We start from the raw sequence: 18,566 nt of genomic DNA, 5'->3' as shown, positions 1-18,566 counted from the left end.
CAAATTGACCTCTTCTTTGAAAAACAGCACAAGTGTTTAAGGCTCTGGAGTGTTTAGTGTGATGTGATAAATTGCAGTCATATGTAAGGACCCACTGAAGCATTTTATGGCTTTAATTCAGTTTCAAATAGTTAAAATACTGTTTGAACTATGTTCTCATGACTTTTCCCTGAACCTTCTGGATCTTATTCAATTCTGTTATCTGTCAGATGTTTCTAGGTAGGACTTGTCCTACCCTGCGCTCTGCCACCTACCTTTCTTAATTTGATTCACTAATTCAAAATCTGATAAGAAGAAACCATGTGCTTTTGAAGTGTTACCATTTGGCAATTCTTTTGTATGTGGGTTTCCCAAAATAAGAAAGGGTGAGCCTTCCGTATCTCTCAAATATTCAGAGCACCTTTTTAGCTACAAAAACAATATCTCACATATGGTATTTAGCTTCACATGGCTTAATAATAAATGTCCATTACTCTTAACATAAATGTAATATGAAAAAGTTCACTTGCTTTGAGTTTTGTTATGGAAAATTTCCAGGTCTCTTTGATATATATATATCTCAAATATTTTCTCAAATATATATCTCAAATATATTTAATTCAAGATGATCTTTTGCCTTCACCTGTAAATTTTGAATCTATGAATCATTAATATCTGCCACTACTGTTTCGGGGAACTGCATTAGTGTGTGAGAAGTCAGTAAAACAAGGAGATATGACAATAGGGGAATGTTAGTTACAATTCAGTGTGTAATATGGAAGGATTTTGAAAGAGAACTGCCTATGAAAAGCTTCCCGATTAGAGAAACCTAACCTAAAATGATATATTTTTTTTAAAGATTTTATTTATTTATCAGAGGGAGAGAGAGTGAGCACAGGCAGACAGAGTGGCAGGCAGAGGCAGAGAGAGAAGCAGGCTCCCTGCTGAGCAAGGAGCCCGATGTGGGACTCGATCCCAGGACGCTGGGATCATGACCTGAGCCGAAGGCAGTTGCTTAACCAACTGAGCCACCCAGGCGTCCCTAAGATGATAATTTTATAACCAAAAGACTTCTTGGAGATGACTCAGTCCATTTTCTTATATTTGAGATAAGAAAATTGAGGCCTGGAAAAATAGGCGGTTTGCCAGAACTTAAAGACCAAGAGTGACAGAGTTAAGAACAGTAGCAAGGATTTCTGCCATTCAACTGAGTTCTTGCTCACATCTACTGTATATATGAAGCAGAACCTACTCTCTACATAACATAGATTTCCAAAAACACTATTTTAAGAAAGCTTCTCTTATATGCTGTTCACTGTATCCTCCTAATGAATAAAATGTTTAGCTGTTGTTTTTTTTCCAAACAAATTAATGTTTCAGTATATGTTTAAATGAAGTCAGATAATTTAGAATCAGTAATTTCAATATTGATCTTTTGAAAATAGGCTTAAATTTAGCCATTGTTTAAATTAAATTGCTAAGTAGGAGAAGATACAAGAAAAAATTCATTAGGCTTTCTAGGCAGAAGATGATAATATTATCAATTATCCCTGCCAGTTATCATTTTGCATTTATTAAAATCAAACCATGAGGCTGATTTAATAGACCTTATAAGTGAATTCTGAGTACAGTTGATGAGACATTTATGCTTTTATGGACTACAATTAATGTATAACAAATATCTTGATATTAGTTTGTCAGAAAATATTTGTGCAGCAGTCTCTTCCATCTCTTCTGACTACTGGAAATACAATGGTGAAAACTGAAGATTTCTGTTCTCAAAGAGAGGCAAAACACAAAATGTAATAAATAGACCAGGAGTGATATGAGATGCTATGAAGTTAAGTAGAGCAGGTTAAGTGGCAAAAGAGTGAGGAACTGGAGGTACTATTTTTGGTTTTATAGTCAGGAAAGTGAAATGGAAGATTTAGGGAAATCATGTTGCTTGCAGATGAACTAGCCTTGAGACAGGGAGCGACTGACCACACACAAGGAACAGCAGGAGGTCCTGGATGGCTGGACTGGAGTGAAAAGAGAAAGTCTGGGAGGATGAGGTTGGTAGAAGCTAGATCACATGAACATTTTAGGGCAGGGTAAAGAACCTTAATTTTGTTCATAAAGAGGGGTGAAGCCTTATTAGGGTTTTGAACAGGGAATGATAGGGAACTTTGGAAAGATTTGGCTTTGTGGAGAAGAGATCTGGCTTTGTGGTAGTGTGTGCTGAAGAACAAGAGCAAAAGTAGAGATGGTGTTTAAAAGACCATGACAACAATCCTTGAAAGAAACAATAGTGTTTGAAATTAGGTGGCAATGTGGAGGTGGGATGAAGGAATGAAATATCTTATCCATTTTAAAGATTGAGCCAGTTGCGGAGGGGTGTGCCTCGGTGGCTCAGTCGTTAAGCATCTACCTTTGGCTCAAGTCATGATCCCAGGGTCCTGGGATCCAGCCCCATGATGGGTTCCCTACTTCTCCCTCTCCCACTCCCCAGGCTTGTGTTCCCTCTCTCGCTATGTCTCTCTGTCAAATAAATAAATAGAATCTTAGAAAAAAAAAAAAAAGAAAGAAAGAAAAATTGAGCCAGTGGTACTTGAAAATAAGATTGGAGGTGTGGGAAGTAAGGAAAAGAGAAGTTCAACAGGAGTCCTAGAATAGTTGCCTTGGAAATTTGGAGATGGGCAGAGAGAAGAATTTTAGGATAAATTATCAAGAACTATTTTTTGGATATAGTGTATTTTTGATATGAGATAAACAGTGGAGATGTCAGGTAGATAGAGTCAGAAGTTTAGTTCTTAGGGAAACACTGGGGTAGAGACAACATGAAAGTCGTAAACTTTAGGTGCTATCCGTTCTGTGCATACTGAGTGCTTGTATGTGCCAGAATTTGTACAATGTCGTCTTATTTAATCTCTTACCAGCCCTGTAAATTAGATACTATTATTCCAATTCAAGAATTAAAGGAGGGGCACCTGGGTGGCTCAGTGGGTTAAAGCCTCTGCCTTCGGCTCAGGTCATGATCTCAGGGTCCTGGGATCAAGCCCCGCATTGGGCTCTCTGCTCATCGGGGAGCCTGCTTCCTCCTCTCTCTCTTCTTGCCTCTCTGCCTGCTTGTGATCTCCATCTGTCAAATAAATAGATAAAATCTTAAAAAAAAAAAAAAGAATCAAAAGAAAAACAAAAGCCCTGAGCATCAGAGAAGGTAAGCAACTTGGCTTACCTGTTACCAGCTGTTTTTCAGTGAAAACAGGATTCAAAACTGATAAACCTGGTCAGGGTTTCTTAGTCCGTTACTCATTGCTTCCCACATATTAACTCATTTACTTGTTATATGTTTTGTACAGACCATGTTCATAAGAATTTCTTCTCTTTGAATTAAATGTTATTTTAATATTAAAAATTCACTTATTGGGGCACCTGGGTGACTCAGTGGATTGAGGCCTCTTCCTTAGGCTTGGGTCATGATCCCAGGGTCCTGGGATAGAGCCCCACATTGGGCTCTCTGCTTAGCAGGAAGCCTGCTTCCTCCTCTCTCTCTGCCTGCCTCTCTGCTTACTTGTGATCTCTGTCTGTCAAATAAATAAATAAAATCTATTAAAAACAATTCACTTATTAAAAAAACTTGTGGTTTTCAGCCATTAAAACAGCTTGCCAAATAAGAATATTCACAAATTTGAAATCAAAGGATTGATATTCTCATCAAATCAGGAAATGTGTAACTAAAGGTTTTATAAAGTGCAAAACAAATGTTATATATTTTACTAAGAGTATATAATATCTATGATAAACACGCATATATACATACAATGAGTCATTTGGGCTGTGTGCGCATGTTTGCATTTAATTTGGGGGTGGGAAATTAATCAGAGCACAAATTAAATACATTATTCTTTATCTGTTTTTAGTCTAATATATAAAAGAGATACAGATATTGTTGGTACAGATTTGGCCAAAAAGTTTAGCTACGAAGCATCTATGTGTCAGCATAACTAATAGGTCTGAGGGGAAAAGTTCAATTATTAGCATTTCTAATTAAGGGCATTTATCATCTGACTGAAAGAAGGACTAAACTTCATTCTTATGCAGGGATAGAAAATTACTTTTTAATGGAGGGGAAACATGATGCTTTTGCGAAAGTTGATTCTGAAAACTAAAAGAGCTAATCACCATGCTTTATTTTCTTGGTGAAGATATGATGACATTTGAATTAATGCTATCTGTCATGTTGTTTAGTTGAGACAGTCATTGCATTACAAATGGCTCTATAATCAAAAGCGAGGTCAGAAATGTGGAATATGACATATTACATCTGAAGATAGTTGTTTTTTAAATGTTCCAGAAAGATGGCATTTTGTCAGCATTATTTGTGGGAAAATGTTAGAGAAGAGCTGGCCTTGTCTGTTACAATGAACACTTTTAATAATGAAAACTGGTTGAAAACTGTCCATAAGGCACCAGTGATTCCATAAAGCAGACAGATCCAGGATTATCTTCAATTACTAAAAATGAATTATATTAACTTTCTTCTATATTTGAGTCTAAGGCAGTTTGGGTTATTTCCACCTGGGTTATTGAAAGAAAATCTTTCCACAAACAGTTTACTGATCTAGTAAGCTTTTATTCAGCAATTCACAAATCATACAGTACCTAGTCTAGTAGAAGGAAGCTTCACAGAGCTGTACAAGGCAAAAGTCTCATATCGACTAGGTGAGCACGAGAAAGGACATTATACTACTGGGCATTCGCTGACTGATTAAAGCAAGGTCATTTTCCCTGTATGGAGGATAAGGAAGATGTGGAGTCAGTTGAGGCAATTTGTGCTGAAGAGGCAAGTGCTGGTTTGTTGATCTAGGCCTCTGTTCTTGAGAGAACCTCCAAACAGAAACTTAGTTAAGTTCCAGTTTGCTGATAGTAGGCTTAGCATGAATGACTCCATCCTGGGCCAAATAAGGTTACTTTAACAAAATCTTTGTCCTAGGTAAGAATTTTACTTCCAAGGTTGATAACTGATGGCTATTTTTCTTCCTCTTATTTCTAGTAAGAATTTGTACCATATCTGTTAGTGACATAGTATTATTATTAATTATTTATTTACATAATTTTCTTTAATCAGCTACTCATTAATAGGAAAAATTCTTCCCATGTAGAATTTCATTTATATATCCATAGGTTACAAATACAAAACCGGATGATTTAACCTCTAAAACTGTTAAATAAGAGCTAGAATTTTCATTATGTTGCATCAAATTAAAATTTGATATAATAATTTCAGTCTACATTTTATTTACTCATATAAGCCATAAATATAAGTAGACAAGGGACCCAACATTGAAATGGAAATAAATTATTTGCAATATTAAGAAAAAATGTTTGTATACTTTAAAGATAAACACTAAGTATTATAAAAACTAACTTGATCTCATTGTTAGTTTTTCTTTTCAATAATCTTTTAATTTTATCCTGTTAAAATATAATCATTTTGTAGCCTATTTTGATAATTATTTCATAAATATATAACTCAATATTTTCAATAAGTAACAGAAGGAAGGTTGTGTTTAGCATTTGAAGGCAGCCTTTGGTATTTCAGAGTTTCAACAGGTGTTGACTTTTTTTTTTTGAGAATTTTTTTTAATATCCTCTAAAATGTTATTCTGCAAAACCTACTCTTCATGCAGGATAAACTATTTTTTTAACATTTTTATTACTTTAAGAAATTTTAAAATTATGGCAAAAATATATATAACATAATTACCATTTTAATTATTTTTAGTGTACATTTTGGCAGCATTAAGTATATTCACATGGTTATACAATTTTTCCATGTCATTTTCATATCATTATTAAATAGTTGCTTTAGTTTTACTTGTCACCTCTATTTAGTATAAGAATTTATCAAGGAAATACGTGTTTTTGATAAAGATTCCTGCAGAAATAACTTAAAAATCAGGTGTTATCTAAACATATTTATTTATTTATTTATTTATTTATTTATATAATATTTACTCATACATACATACATATATATACCTAATTGATAAAATATATTTGTAGAATTAACAGTAATAAATTACATTATAAAATGTAATTTCTAAAATATTAAACTTCCAGTCATATTTAAATGTTCCATTCTTATTTGCTTTATACATTTGCTGAGTTCAAATTCAAATCTAACCATGTAAGTTACAATGTTAATAAAGAATGGCTGAAATTCAGAACATTTTTTAGTGGGTGGCTTACAAACTGTGAGGAAACTATGTTTACTCCATGGGAAAGGAAAAAAAAAAGCTAATACTTTACTAAAACAAACACTTACCCAGTCAGAGGACCCATTCACCAAACATTTGATGTCAAGAATGAAATAGGCTTTGTTGCAAAGCAACAGATTTCAGTTAAGTAAAAATTTAATTTCTGCAGAATAGTTTCTCGTGTTTCATGAAAGTATCTTTCATTTATAAGGACTAACATAAAAAAATGTAATCTGCCTGCAGTTTGAACTTAATTGCTCATTTAGATTCATCCTAAAGATGTATTTTCTGATAAAGCAGTTGCCTGAAACTTTTTTATTTTCAGAATCTTATTATAAATTATCTTGAACTTTATCTTGATATAGTTGAGCTTATTAAGCCACCAGTGTTAAAAGGCTTAAAACTTACTTAGTTTACTTAATAATTTCCCAAATTCAAAAATAGAGAATATGACTCAGACAAAGCATGGAGCTATCCACAATAGCATGGGTTATCAGGTTAAGCTGTGAACATTCTTTCTCTGTGTGTGCGATTTACTTTCACACATTTTTTAAAAAAAAATGCCTTAAAATGCTTTTCAAAATCATGTGCATTGTTTGCTATTCGCTCTAAAAATTTCAGGTTTCTATCAAATTACTCATGTCTACTTTTACATTTATACATAAATGTACATACACATATACATATGGATACAGAAGAATGTGTATCTATACAATATACATAAAATTTTACAAAATGAAATTTAAAGTTCCCTTTATTTTCTGACTTATAATTTTATTTCAAATATCCACTGCATCGCTCCTAGCTTCTACAGTTAAAAATTTCTGATAACTTAATTTTTTATCCATTTGTATTTTTAACCCTTTTCATTGCCCCCCCGACCATTAGCTACCAGGAGTCTGTGTCATTACATCTTGCCTCTTCTTTTTGATTGCATCTGTTTTTCATAAATCAATCCCAGATCAAATTGAAAAATCTTGCCCTATTACACCACTGACTAAATAATTCATCATTATCAGATCTATTCAAACTAAACATTGGCCCAGGGTATTTGGATTCTTCTCCTGGGACTCAGGGTTAATTGGGACCCTCTGTTTATAAGTAGTAGACTATCTCCAAAACTTTGACCTTTGTCTGCTGTCTTGTTCTCTGACTCCAGCCGTAGGCTAAGGCCTATACTCCCAGATGTACATTTCTAGAAGTATTCAGGTCGTTGAACTTACAGCCAGTCACTAGACCAGATTTTCATATAAAGAATCAAAGGAATAAGACTACAGAACAATGCCACGGCCTAATGGATGCATTATAGGTTTATATAAAGATGAAGTAAATAAATTTATTCCTTCTCTCAATTAGCTTATAACTTAATAGAGGAAATGGCAGATGTACATTGATAGTAATAACAATATAGAGTAAAACATCTGAAATAAGAATGGCTTAGTTTTATCTGAGCTCAATGAACTAAAAAAATATATTTTTTTAAGAATTCAAAATTAGGGGGCACCTGGGTGGCTCAGTGGGTTAAGCCGCTGCCTTCGGCTCAGGTCTTGATCTTAGGGTCCTGGGATCGAGTCCCGCATAGGGCTCTCTGCTCAGCAGGGAGCCTGCTTCCCTCTCTCTCTCTCTTTCTGCCTGCCTCTCCATCTACTTGTGATCTCTCTCTGTCAAATAAATAAATAAAATCTTAAAAAAAAAAAAAAAGAATTCAAAATTAGGTTTCTCTTTCCACTGTGGCTGAATGTAAATAAACTGCTTAAATTCTTTGAGTCTAATTTTTCATAATTAATTTCATAATTTTTTAAACAATACCTACTTCATGGAATCCATATATTAAATAATTAATACATATGAAAGATCTATATATATATGTATATATACACACATACACAGACATATATATGGATTAAGATATACCATATATATCTGATTTCAAGTAAGTGTTCACTAATATCTATATACAAATATATGTATATACATTTATATTTTCATTTATAGGTAAAAATATGAACTGATTTATACAGAATAAATGATATTTCAGTTTTTGATAGGCTAACGTTGAAATTTTTTTGGCAGCTTTCAAGAGGAAATAACAGGTAGTCAGTTACATGTATTAGCAGGAAGTCAACAGAAAGTTCTGGACTAAAGATAAAGCAATAGTAAACATTGAGCAGCACTTCCCAAGGCATATAACAAAAAGATGTTAGGAAACAGGAATATAAGGACCCTAGACCACTTCTTCACACAGTTAAGAGGTAGAGTATAAAAACAAGCAAACACAGAAAAGCAACAATTGAAAACATGACTTTATCATTCAATTAGCAGATAAGAGGACATGCTAAGATTTGTTTGAGCCAATGACTGGGGAACTTGTGTCTTTCATCTGAAATGAATGATGTAAAAATGAAACTTATTTGAAATCAGAGGGGATTCCATATTTCTCTTTTGATTTCATCTTCCTGCTTAAAATTGAAAGGCAGGGACTTCCAGAGCTCACACTGTCAATAGACAAGATGAGGCAAGATCTGGGTTTACGGTGATAGGCCCCATTCCCAAGAACAAAAGTAAAATATATTGGAGGCAGAATTCAAATTTAGGGTTAGTTATAGCTCAGTAAAAGACTTAGAAATTTAGAATAATGTATTTATAAGGTTTTCTTATAAAATTGAAAAAGTAGATGAGACTTGCATGCACACCCTTAGGGGCAACAAGAAAGGGAGACCACTGGAGATTCTGTGATTCACGCTATCAATTCATAAAGAAAATAAGAAGAGAACCCCATGTGCTTATAAAGTGGGTTGTGGCAGCTACTAAGGGGAGAAAAAGGGAACCAGGATAACTCTTTGCTTGAGAAGAGACCCTGTGTTGTTACAATCTCTATTGTTTCTATTTAGAGAAAATAAAATTTGAAAAATGATTTTGAAAATGCATCTAAAGGCAGTTTATCTGACTTTTAGGTGTGGCACAACCCACAGAATCTAACCAAGTTAAACCACCTATGGGGCTATTTTCAAGCCAGAATCATCTGTTGTCCCGTGTGTGCTTTTAAAATCTTTTGGAAAATTAGACCTTCTCTGGTCTGAAGACAATGAGATTGAATTTGCTGAATTTTTTCCTGTGTAAACAATGTTTTTTTTCTTTTTGCTTACTAATTCAGAAAATACATCAGCAACAATATTTATGCAGTTTTTAGACAAAGGAAGAAATCACATGTCTCTGACCAAATGAGTTAGTCATCATTTTATGTGGTTTTCCATATGTGTGTCATCAGACACTTTAGAATACCAAAGATAAAACCTTTGGTTTGCAGTTACTGGGTTATTTCTTAACAAGTTTAAGTATTTATTGTTGATTAGATAGCCATGTGTATACCAGAAATATGTAGGTCTTCTTTAAACTCTGACTGTAAATTATCAAATTTCTTGTTTTTAAATTTCTAAGCCACATGTCCTCTGCAAAACTATGTAAGTTTTGAGAGCTAAGTGTCTCATATTGTTAGCATGTTAGTAGTAACAAAGGAATGATTAAGAGGAAAGGATAACTTAAATTTGTTTTCCTAAATAATATTATTACAGAACTGACTCAGAAGTTTTGTTGGGGAACAAAAATCCTAAGAATTATGATATTTAAAATCTGTAAGATTTAAAAATGAAACTTATATAAGTCAATTTTTCATTTTTCTTGTTTCTAAAGCAAGTACAAGAATAAGGAATAATAAAGAGTATATTTTAACCATGTGCCAGTCACTATGCTAATTATACATATTACATTTCCTTCAATACTTCTTTGGGGTTGGTTCTATGCTTATTATTCCCATTTTACAGATAAGGAGACCAAAACTTAGGGAGTAGAGTTCAATGTCAGTAAAAGATATGAAAGAGCCCTCCATCTCCTCCTATCCTTTGCTTCTGAAACCTTGATTTAGTTATTCCCTCTCTCAGTTCATCATAGTATACACACTTGCATTCTCATGACAGCTTATTTCACCTTCATAAAAGTGATATCCTCTATTTACATTTTTTTTAATATAACCAGTGAAAGAGATATAACATGATGCAGATACTTAACTTCCATTTCACCAAATTATATATAATTAAACACACATAAGGATTTAGGCCAAACACTGGCCATCAATAATACTGCTGAAGATATTTAGTTAGCTTTAGCATAACCCTTGTGAGAAATTCAAAATCTCTGACAAGACTATTTTCTCCAAATGCTGCACAAATGTCAACTGACAAATAACTAAGGTCCTTCACAGATGGACCTTTTCCTCCAGCTCGTGTCTTGTCTTGTTCTCTGGGCCCAGATTGTCCAAAGTCCCAGCACATCTCACTGAGTGACACCTGTCCAACTATTAGCAACACCTTCTAGCTTTTTGCCAGTGGCAAACATCTTCACATCTAAGTCACGTGGATTAAATCCCAGCTTCCTACTATAGCTATGGCCTTGAAAAAGTCACTTAACCTAATTGTCAGCTTATTTAAACATAAAACAGAGATAGAGAAGAACTATCTGATGAGGATTAGACAAGATAATCTATGTAAACTCCTTAAACCAGTATTTGCATACCTAAGGACACAATAAGCATTTGATATAATCATTATTAATGTGTTAAGTAAGATTTTTTAAAAAAGTTTTATTTTGATATGCTTCTCCAGTGTTTATAATACCTCCAAATCTATTTTTTGTGTGAAATATTTGTGACACCCTTTTACCATTATTTATATTAAGTGATTAGTAAAAATGCAATTATATTATTTTCATAAGTTTGTAATTAATTATACATATAAACAATAGTGAGGACTAATTTTCTTTCCTTTAACAGGAAATCAAACATCCAAAATGTAAGACTTATGATGCCTAACTGAAATGAGTCACTTGTTTCTGACTCGTGATTTTGGCTCAGGTCATGATCTTGGAGTCATGAGATCAAGCCCTGCATTGGGCTCTGTGCTCTGTGGGGAGCCTGCTTAAGATTCTGTCTTCCTCTCCATCGACCCTTCCCTCACCACATGTGTACTCTCTCGCTCTTAAAAAAAAAAAAATAAATAAATAAAATGAAATAAAAGATAAGACATTGGCAGTCATGAATTTAAAAATATGTTGATGTAAATGAAATGCTTAATATAAACTATTTTACTGAGAAAGATATATATGGTGGTAATATCACCATGTAGCCTACATTTAATTGCATAGGTTTCTGTGAGTGATCATCTTTCATTACAGTGCCCAGCTCAACTGGTCATGCACATTTTCATCTAACAAAGAGTCTGAGTTTCCTTGTAGAGAGCACAAAAATAACAGATCATCAAACCCACTGGGGTCCATAATTTTCTAGTATGCTGATTTTGGTTCCTATACATTTGAGCATAAAGTCTGCTTGGTATTGAACCATTAGTACTTACAATCTAAGAACATAGCAAAGTCTAAATAGTAGGAAAGGAAATATTAGCTAATCACAAGATTACTAGAAAAAAATACAGAAAGTTGTGATCACAACATCATTCTGTGAAAGTAAAAGTTCATACCATAGACATTTTACAGAGAAATGAATGCGTAAATGAATGGATGGTCTAAAAAAAAAAAAAAAAAAAACTGTTGAGTCCCAAAAATAAGTAGAATTTAAACTTCACATAAGGAGAAATAATTTTATGGGGAAAAAGTTTTTAACATTTTAAACAGAAAAAGAGAGTATTCAGGGCTTTATTTTAGATAAAGACAGTTAAAAAGATATCTATTGTTTCCATTTAGAGAAATTAAAATTTGAAAAATGATTTTGAAAATGCATCTAAAGGCAGTTGATTTGACTTGTAGTTGTGGGACAACCCACAGAATCTAACCAAATAGGACATCTGATCTTCCCACAAGGAGTCTGTTACTTTTGCATAGTACAGACAATGTATGCCAAGGTTTTGTTAAATGTTGGCTTTTCATTATATGCTGATAACAAAACTGGAACAAGAAATAACAAAGAATTGCTTCACATTTATATTAAATAGTAAATAAATATAACAAAAGTAATTCTAAGTCAGCTAATTGACATAATGTTATTTCCAGCAAGAGGAAGATTATGGTTTTGAGACATAACTTGAAGCTTTATCTTTTTTCTTTACAAACATTAGTACAGAAAGGGGATCTAAAGACTTAGAAACCCAATTTTTAAATTAATTTATTTATTTTCAGAAAAACAGTATTCACTATTTTTTCATCACACCCAGTGCTCCATGAAACCCAAATTTTTGATATTAGCATTGATAGTCATAACTAGGAATTTCATTTTCTTGCCTTGTCAGTTGGCCAGTTATTCAATGCCCATGGGTATTCTCCAAATCTGGACTGAGCTATTTTAATGGAATTTCAGAGAAACCAGCAGTGCCTCTTTTGTGGTGTTTAAATGATATTTTTGTGTTCTACATTGCTGAATCAGCACCTTAATAGAATAAGTGGTTGACATACTCTTTTTGTGCAGGATTGCCAGAAAAGATTTGAAATACTAGTTCATGAATGAAAATACTTCTTTCTTTTTAAAACACCTTAATAATTTTTTATTATGTTCAGTTAGCCAACATATAGGACATAATTAGTTTTTGATACTTCTCTTATAACAAAATTAAAATTCACTCCATCACTTGTAGTGCTTAGAAATTTCACTTTGAGATTTTTTTTAAAGATTTCAAGTTTGTTTATTTTTTTAGTTAATATATAATGTATTAATTGTCGTAGGGGCACAGGTATGTGATTCATCAGTATTACACAATTCACAGCGCTCACCATAGCACACACCCTCCCCAATGTCCATCACCAGTCAACCCATCCCTCCCACCTCCCTCCCCTCCAGCAACCCTCAGTTTGTTTCTAAAGTCTCTTCGGTAGTACTATCTACAACCAATTATTGTTAAATTTGCTATTATCTTTGTTATTTATGAGAATTAAAAACTTGATTTTCTTTTCCTTCTAGGATCCCCTGCCCTGACTGGAACTGGAACAATCAATGTCATAGTAGATGACGTCAATGACAATGTCCCCACTTTTGCCAGTAAAATGTATTTCACCACAATTCCTGAGGATGCACCAACTGGAACAGATGTTTTATTGGTAAATGCCTCAGATGCTGATGCTTCAACAAATGCAGTTATCAGGTCAGTACATTTCCTTTTGTAAATTTTGATTGTTTTTCTCATCAAGGATTAATCTTTGGACTAAAGGAATATAATGCTTAATTTTGCTAGAAATTCTATGACATTAACACATAGATTTATTGTGACTGCCTACTGTTAAATAACCAACGATGCCTAAAATGAGGATTCAAACAATAATGATTTAATTGTTCTAAAATTTTAATTAATTAATTTTATTTATATTTTTATCATATCTCATGATTTTGTAGGTCATGTATTTGTTTGTAAGGAAGAGTTCACAGGGAGAGTCTTCTGCTTCATTTGATTGACTGGTATCACTTAGTGCTATTTACCTGGTCACTGGGTGGTCTGGAGGGTTTAGGATGTCTTCACTCAAAGCCTGGTGTCTTGGGAGGGATGGCTCAGCTACGTCCCTATCTCTGATCTTGTGCTTCTCAATGTGGTTCTTTAGCAGGTAGCTAAAATGGGCTACATGGTAGCTCTGGGTTTCAAGAACTTCAAGTGAAATTTGTCAGTCCTCTAAAGAATAAGGCCTGGGAGTAGCACAGCATCACTTCCATAATAGTCTATTTGTTGAAAAAGCTGTGATCTGCCCAGATTCACTGGAAGGATAAATGTATATCACAATTGATGGGAGGAGTATCAAAGAATTTTGGCCATCTTTAACCCAACTGCTAGTCTGGATAAGAATATTTAATTTTCAAAGTTTAAAAAGTTTATTTTACTCTACTTGCATCTATTCAAAATGGAGAAAACAATATGGTAACTTGTTCAGGGAGCATGTAAAAGCAGGTGGGTTGTAACATTTGGTGGATCTAGCTGGGTCACATTTTTCCAGGCCTATTCTAAACTTTAAGAAATGAAGATTTCCAGATTTTCCAGATAAAGATCTCAAAGACATAAATACTTCTTAGCACACATCATCCCCACCCTCTATAGGCTGATAATCGGTAAATGAGAGTGGATAATTTGAAAGTTCAGAGGAGTTATCAGTCAAGGGTGGCCTGTGCATGTTGCTGTTGTGATAATTTGGTTAGGGATTTATTTTGTTTGTTACTAATTTCCTATTTACAAAATTACTTTGGGAAATGGCATCAGTCTCTTCCTGCTGGTAGAAATGACTATTATGTAGAAGGCCTCAAGTTATTTTTCATTTAATAAACACGCATAGAGTTGCTATTATGAGTAACAAGGCAGCATTTCTACTTTCTTCAAGCCTGCATTCTTTTTGAGGTAGATAAACAATTTAATATGACATAAATAGGATTACTTCATACGGTGAATGCAGCGTTGAAAAGCCAAGAAGCTTATATAACAAAGAGTGACAACGGACTCTTAGGTGTGGTTATTATGGGTGGCCTCTCTAAGAAGGTGACATTTAGGCTGTAAGAACTGGACTGTGGGATAGAAGTAAGCACTGTGTGTTTAGGAAGTTTTGTGAGTGTGGACCAAAGTGAGGAAGGGGCCAGAGAGGTAGGCTGGGATAAGATCATGTAGGCCATCTGAAGGCTCCTGGGTCATGGTAAGAAACTGAGGTTTTTAATTTTATTTTTATGTGAGAAACTATTGGAATATTCCAAACACAAATCAATATAAACTGATTTGTTTGGATTGGATTGAAGGAGGCAGGACTGTAGAAAGAAGCCATTGGGAGAGAAACCAGTAAGACCATTTAGGTGCTAATTAATGTAGTGATTCAAACAAAAGATGGGAGTGTCTGTGTACTAAGGTGGAGAAATGAAAATCGAATTAATAGATTGGGAAAAATATTTGAGATTGTAAGTGGGAATAAGAGAAAGAGAAATCAGACTCATCTACTAAGCTTTTTTCTTGAACACCTGGGCAGATGGCACCACTGAAGGTAGGGTTGGAGGAGTAATAGGTGTGAGAGAAACCAAGAGTTCTTACTTGAATACAACTTGACATGACTATTGGTCATTCACATAGAGATATCAGTTTGGGCATTGAAGATACCAGTGTGAATCTTAGGTTAGGGTCAGGGCTGGAGATACAGACTTGGAGTCATCAATGCTTAGAGCACATTTAAAAGCAAGAAAATGAGTAAGAACGCTTAAGGAGAGAGTATAGAGCAACAAAAGAAGGTCAGAAACTGGTTCTTTGGAATCCTCCCAATGCTTGAAAGGCAGGAGTAGAAGGAAGAGTCACCTAGGTAGCTTAGCAGCTCTGGCCAGAGTTACAGGACGAAATCCAGAAGAAGATGGACACTGACATGTGCTGTAGGAGGGAAGGCTATGCATGAACTTCTTTCAGAAGCCTGGGACCTATTTTCAGGAAAATAAGTTTCTTCTTGAATTCCAAGAAGTTTATACAGTCAAATCATTAAGGATGGGGAAAATTTCTGCCCAGCATCATAGCTATATGCCTCTTGGGTCCCTGAGCTTAACACCACCTGAAGAAAGGCAGGTACCACTTACCTTCTTCCTGGTCTGAGGTTCAAAATGCCGGTAAATACCACCTCCTTTGCTTGTCCTACACCAAAGCACAGAAATCATGGAATCCATACCCTAAGAATTAAGTCTTAATTTAGTGTTGAGAGCACAACTAGGAATGAAGCTGACTCTACTATTAATTGTGGGGCAGCTTATTTAATATTTCTTGGGGGTCAGTTTTCTTATCAACAAAATAGATATACTAAATAATAAAACTGATTTGATAGAATTATTGCAAAGACAAATAAAACACGTAAGTGAACTGCTTAGAATAGTGCCTAGAACGAAAAATATCCATCCTAATCCTGCAAAGCACTTTTCCCTTTGCATGTCACCTGTTAGTGCTCAGTATGTTTCTGACAATTTTGAAAGAGATATCCTATCCATTGCAGTGTTGTAGTCTAATAAATCTTTATCTGCATACCAAGGAGTCTTTCTCTAAAGATCTGTTACCAATCAGTGACAGAACAGTAACGTTGTCTGAGGTGTTTCAATTTCTGAAACAACTGTGAAGCCTCATGCTTACCAAATCAATACAAGTACTAGAATAAAATGCTGTGAAGATGATATACCGTTTCCTTCCGGAGTATGTCAGAGTTGCACTGCCAAATGTGACCCTACATTCGTGAGCAATGGTAATCAATGTAGAGTTGGTCTAGAAAATCCTGTCTGTATTTCCAGAATGTTTGATATAGTTATCCTGGTAGCTTTGAAATGATGGTTTTGATTTGATAATATATATTTTGTTTGTTAGGTTGACTGGTTGAATTTTCTTCTTCCTTTAATATCAGAAAATTAACTTTATACTTACACATTTGCTGAGATCTATAAAATACATCTGCAAAATCTTTAAATGACTACATTGACTGTCATACAGTGATACAGAAATTGAAGCTGTTTTTATTTTGGAAAAATGATTAAATTCACTTACCTTAGGACAGACAATTACTACAACCTAGATTTAAAATACTTTCATAGATAAAGTTAAGTAGTTACGCCAGCCTAAATCTTATTTACTCTGGCATGCTGTCTTTTTAATGGAATATTATACACTTTTATATTAGGTGTTAATCATGCTTTGGTAATCATGGAGTTGAGAGAAACCCATTCTCCTGATTAATGGGTCTATTTTATATTAATTGTATATTGCTTTATATATATGAAAGTCATTTACCCAACTACTAATGGGTCCTCTAATAGCACAACCCATTCTGTGTCATCGAATTTGTTAGTTTTCTCTTATGGTCTACTGTAATCTTGTACACAGCATTCACCCAACAAATATTTATTTATATTTTTGTTTCTGCCCATTTGCTCAAGCTATACAATTTTTTGGATGGTGTACTGACATTGAATTATATACTTTATTTTACTCATAGTATTCTTCCCTCTAGTAAACTCATCTGCATTAATTTATAATCTTTGTTGACTTTATGTATCTGCATCCCAGACAGACACCCATTCCAGCAGTTAGCTTTGAAGCTTTTTTCTCTTGACTGGACCAAATCTCCATTTAAATCTCACTTTTAACTTTCATGTTATAACACTGGAGAAACTCAAAACTATATTGACTGTAAGACAGGTCCCTTACTCTGTGTTCTTAATCCATTTAGTGTCCTTCAAATCTTTAATTCAACAATTTTTTCATTTCTCCCTTGGATCTTCAAATCATCCCTGTTCCCTGGATCATGCATTGATCTCTGTGGAAAAGCTCAGAATATCTGGTATTGAATACAGGTTCCTTTATTCACCTATACCATGACTTAGAAAAGTCATGTTTCTGTCTCTAAGGCTCAGTATATCCATCAGTAAAAGTGGAGATAGGAATTATTAATTTACAGTTTGTGAGAGTTAAATATATATCGATCACTACTATCTTCCAAGTAATATATACGTAATTCGTTAAGATGCATAAATGTCTCGAATACAATTATTAGGACACAAAAGTCACTAAATTGACGTGAGTTTTTTTTTTCTCTTTATTCTTCTTCTATCTATTTTACTCCTAATATAGTCTTCCTTGCATGATGTCTGCAACATAGTAGTGACTGACGAATACATGCATTGAATGAATGATTCCATTATTCTTAAGCTGTTGTTTTTACTCACCTTTTTTTTTTTTTAATTTATTTATTTATTTGACAGACAGAGATCACAAGATCATAAGCAGGCAGAGAGGCAGGCAGAGAGAGAGGAAGGGAAGCAGGCTCCCTGCTGAGCAGAGAGCCAGATGCAGGGCTTGATCCCAGGACCCTGAGATCATGACCTGAGCCGAAGGCAGAGGCTTAACCCACTGAGCCACCAAGGTGCCCCATTTACTCACCTTTTTTTAGACAACATTTTTGAGAGAGTAGGTCACTTCTTCACAGTTTTCTTCAACCATTTATCCTGAAAATTTCTCAATCTTATTTTCTCTTCCATTGCTTCTTTAAAAAATAATTTATCAAAAGTTTCTGCTGGAAATTTTTAAGTCCAGTGTGTATTGTCCTTTACCTTTTGCAATATCTGCACCACAGGTCATCCTTTCTCTTGGCAATTTTTCTCCCTCCTCAATGTCTATGTAAATGTTATCTCTTGTGTATCATTCTGCAACTCTGACCACACTTTCTAATTTACCTTCTGGTTTCCTCTCTCTAAAATAATTTGGATATTTCCTAAATATTTTTTCTCAGTCCTTCCCCCCCCCCTTTCTTTGTGTGTGTGTGTGAGTGAGAGAGAGAGATTGAGAGAGAGAGAGAGAGAGAATAATTCACTTT

The 18,566-nt window shown here is 34.2% G+C and overlaps 1 protein-coding gene across 1 annotated transcript in view; it reads left to right on the top strand.

The window, feature by feature from the left end:
- Positions 1–18,566, top strand: part of FAT4 (FAT atypical cadherin 4) — a 179,732-nt gene that overhangs the window by 110,832 nt on the left and 50,334 nt on the right. The window contains exon 8 of the mRNA XM_082727577.1: positions 13,180–13,360. Coding sequence (XP_082583703.1) covers positions 13,180–13,360 — 181 coding nt within the window. The remainder of the gene's footprint in view (positions 1–13,179; positions 13,361–18,566) is intronic.

Source organism: Mustela nivalis (assembly GCF_964662115.1).
Source record: "Mustela nivalis genome assembly, chromosome: 4".
Classification (NCBI taxonomy): Eukaryota; Metazoa; Chordata; class Mammalia; order Carnivora; family Mustelidae; genus Mustela; species Mustela nivalis.
The sequence above is the reverse complement of the archived record's forward strand: the minus strand, read 5'-3'. Positions and strand labels throughout refer to the sequence as shown.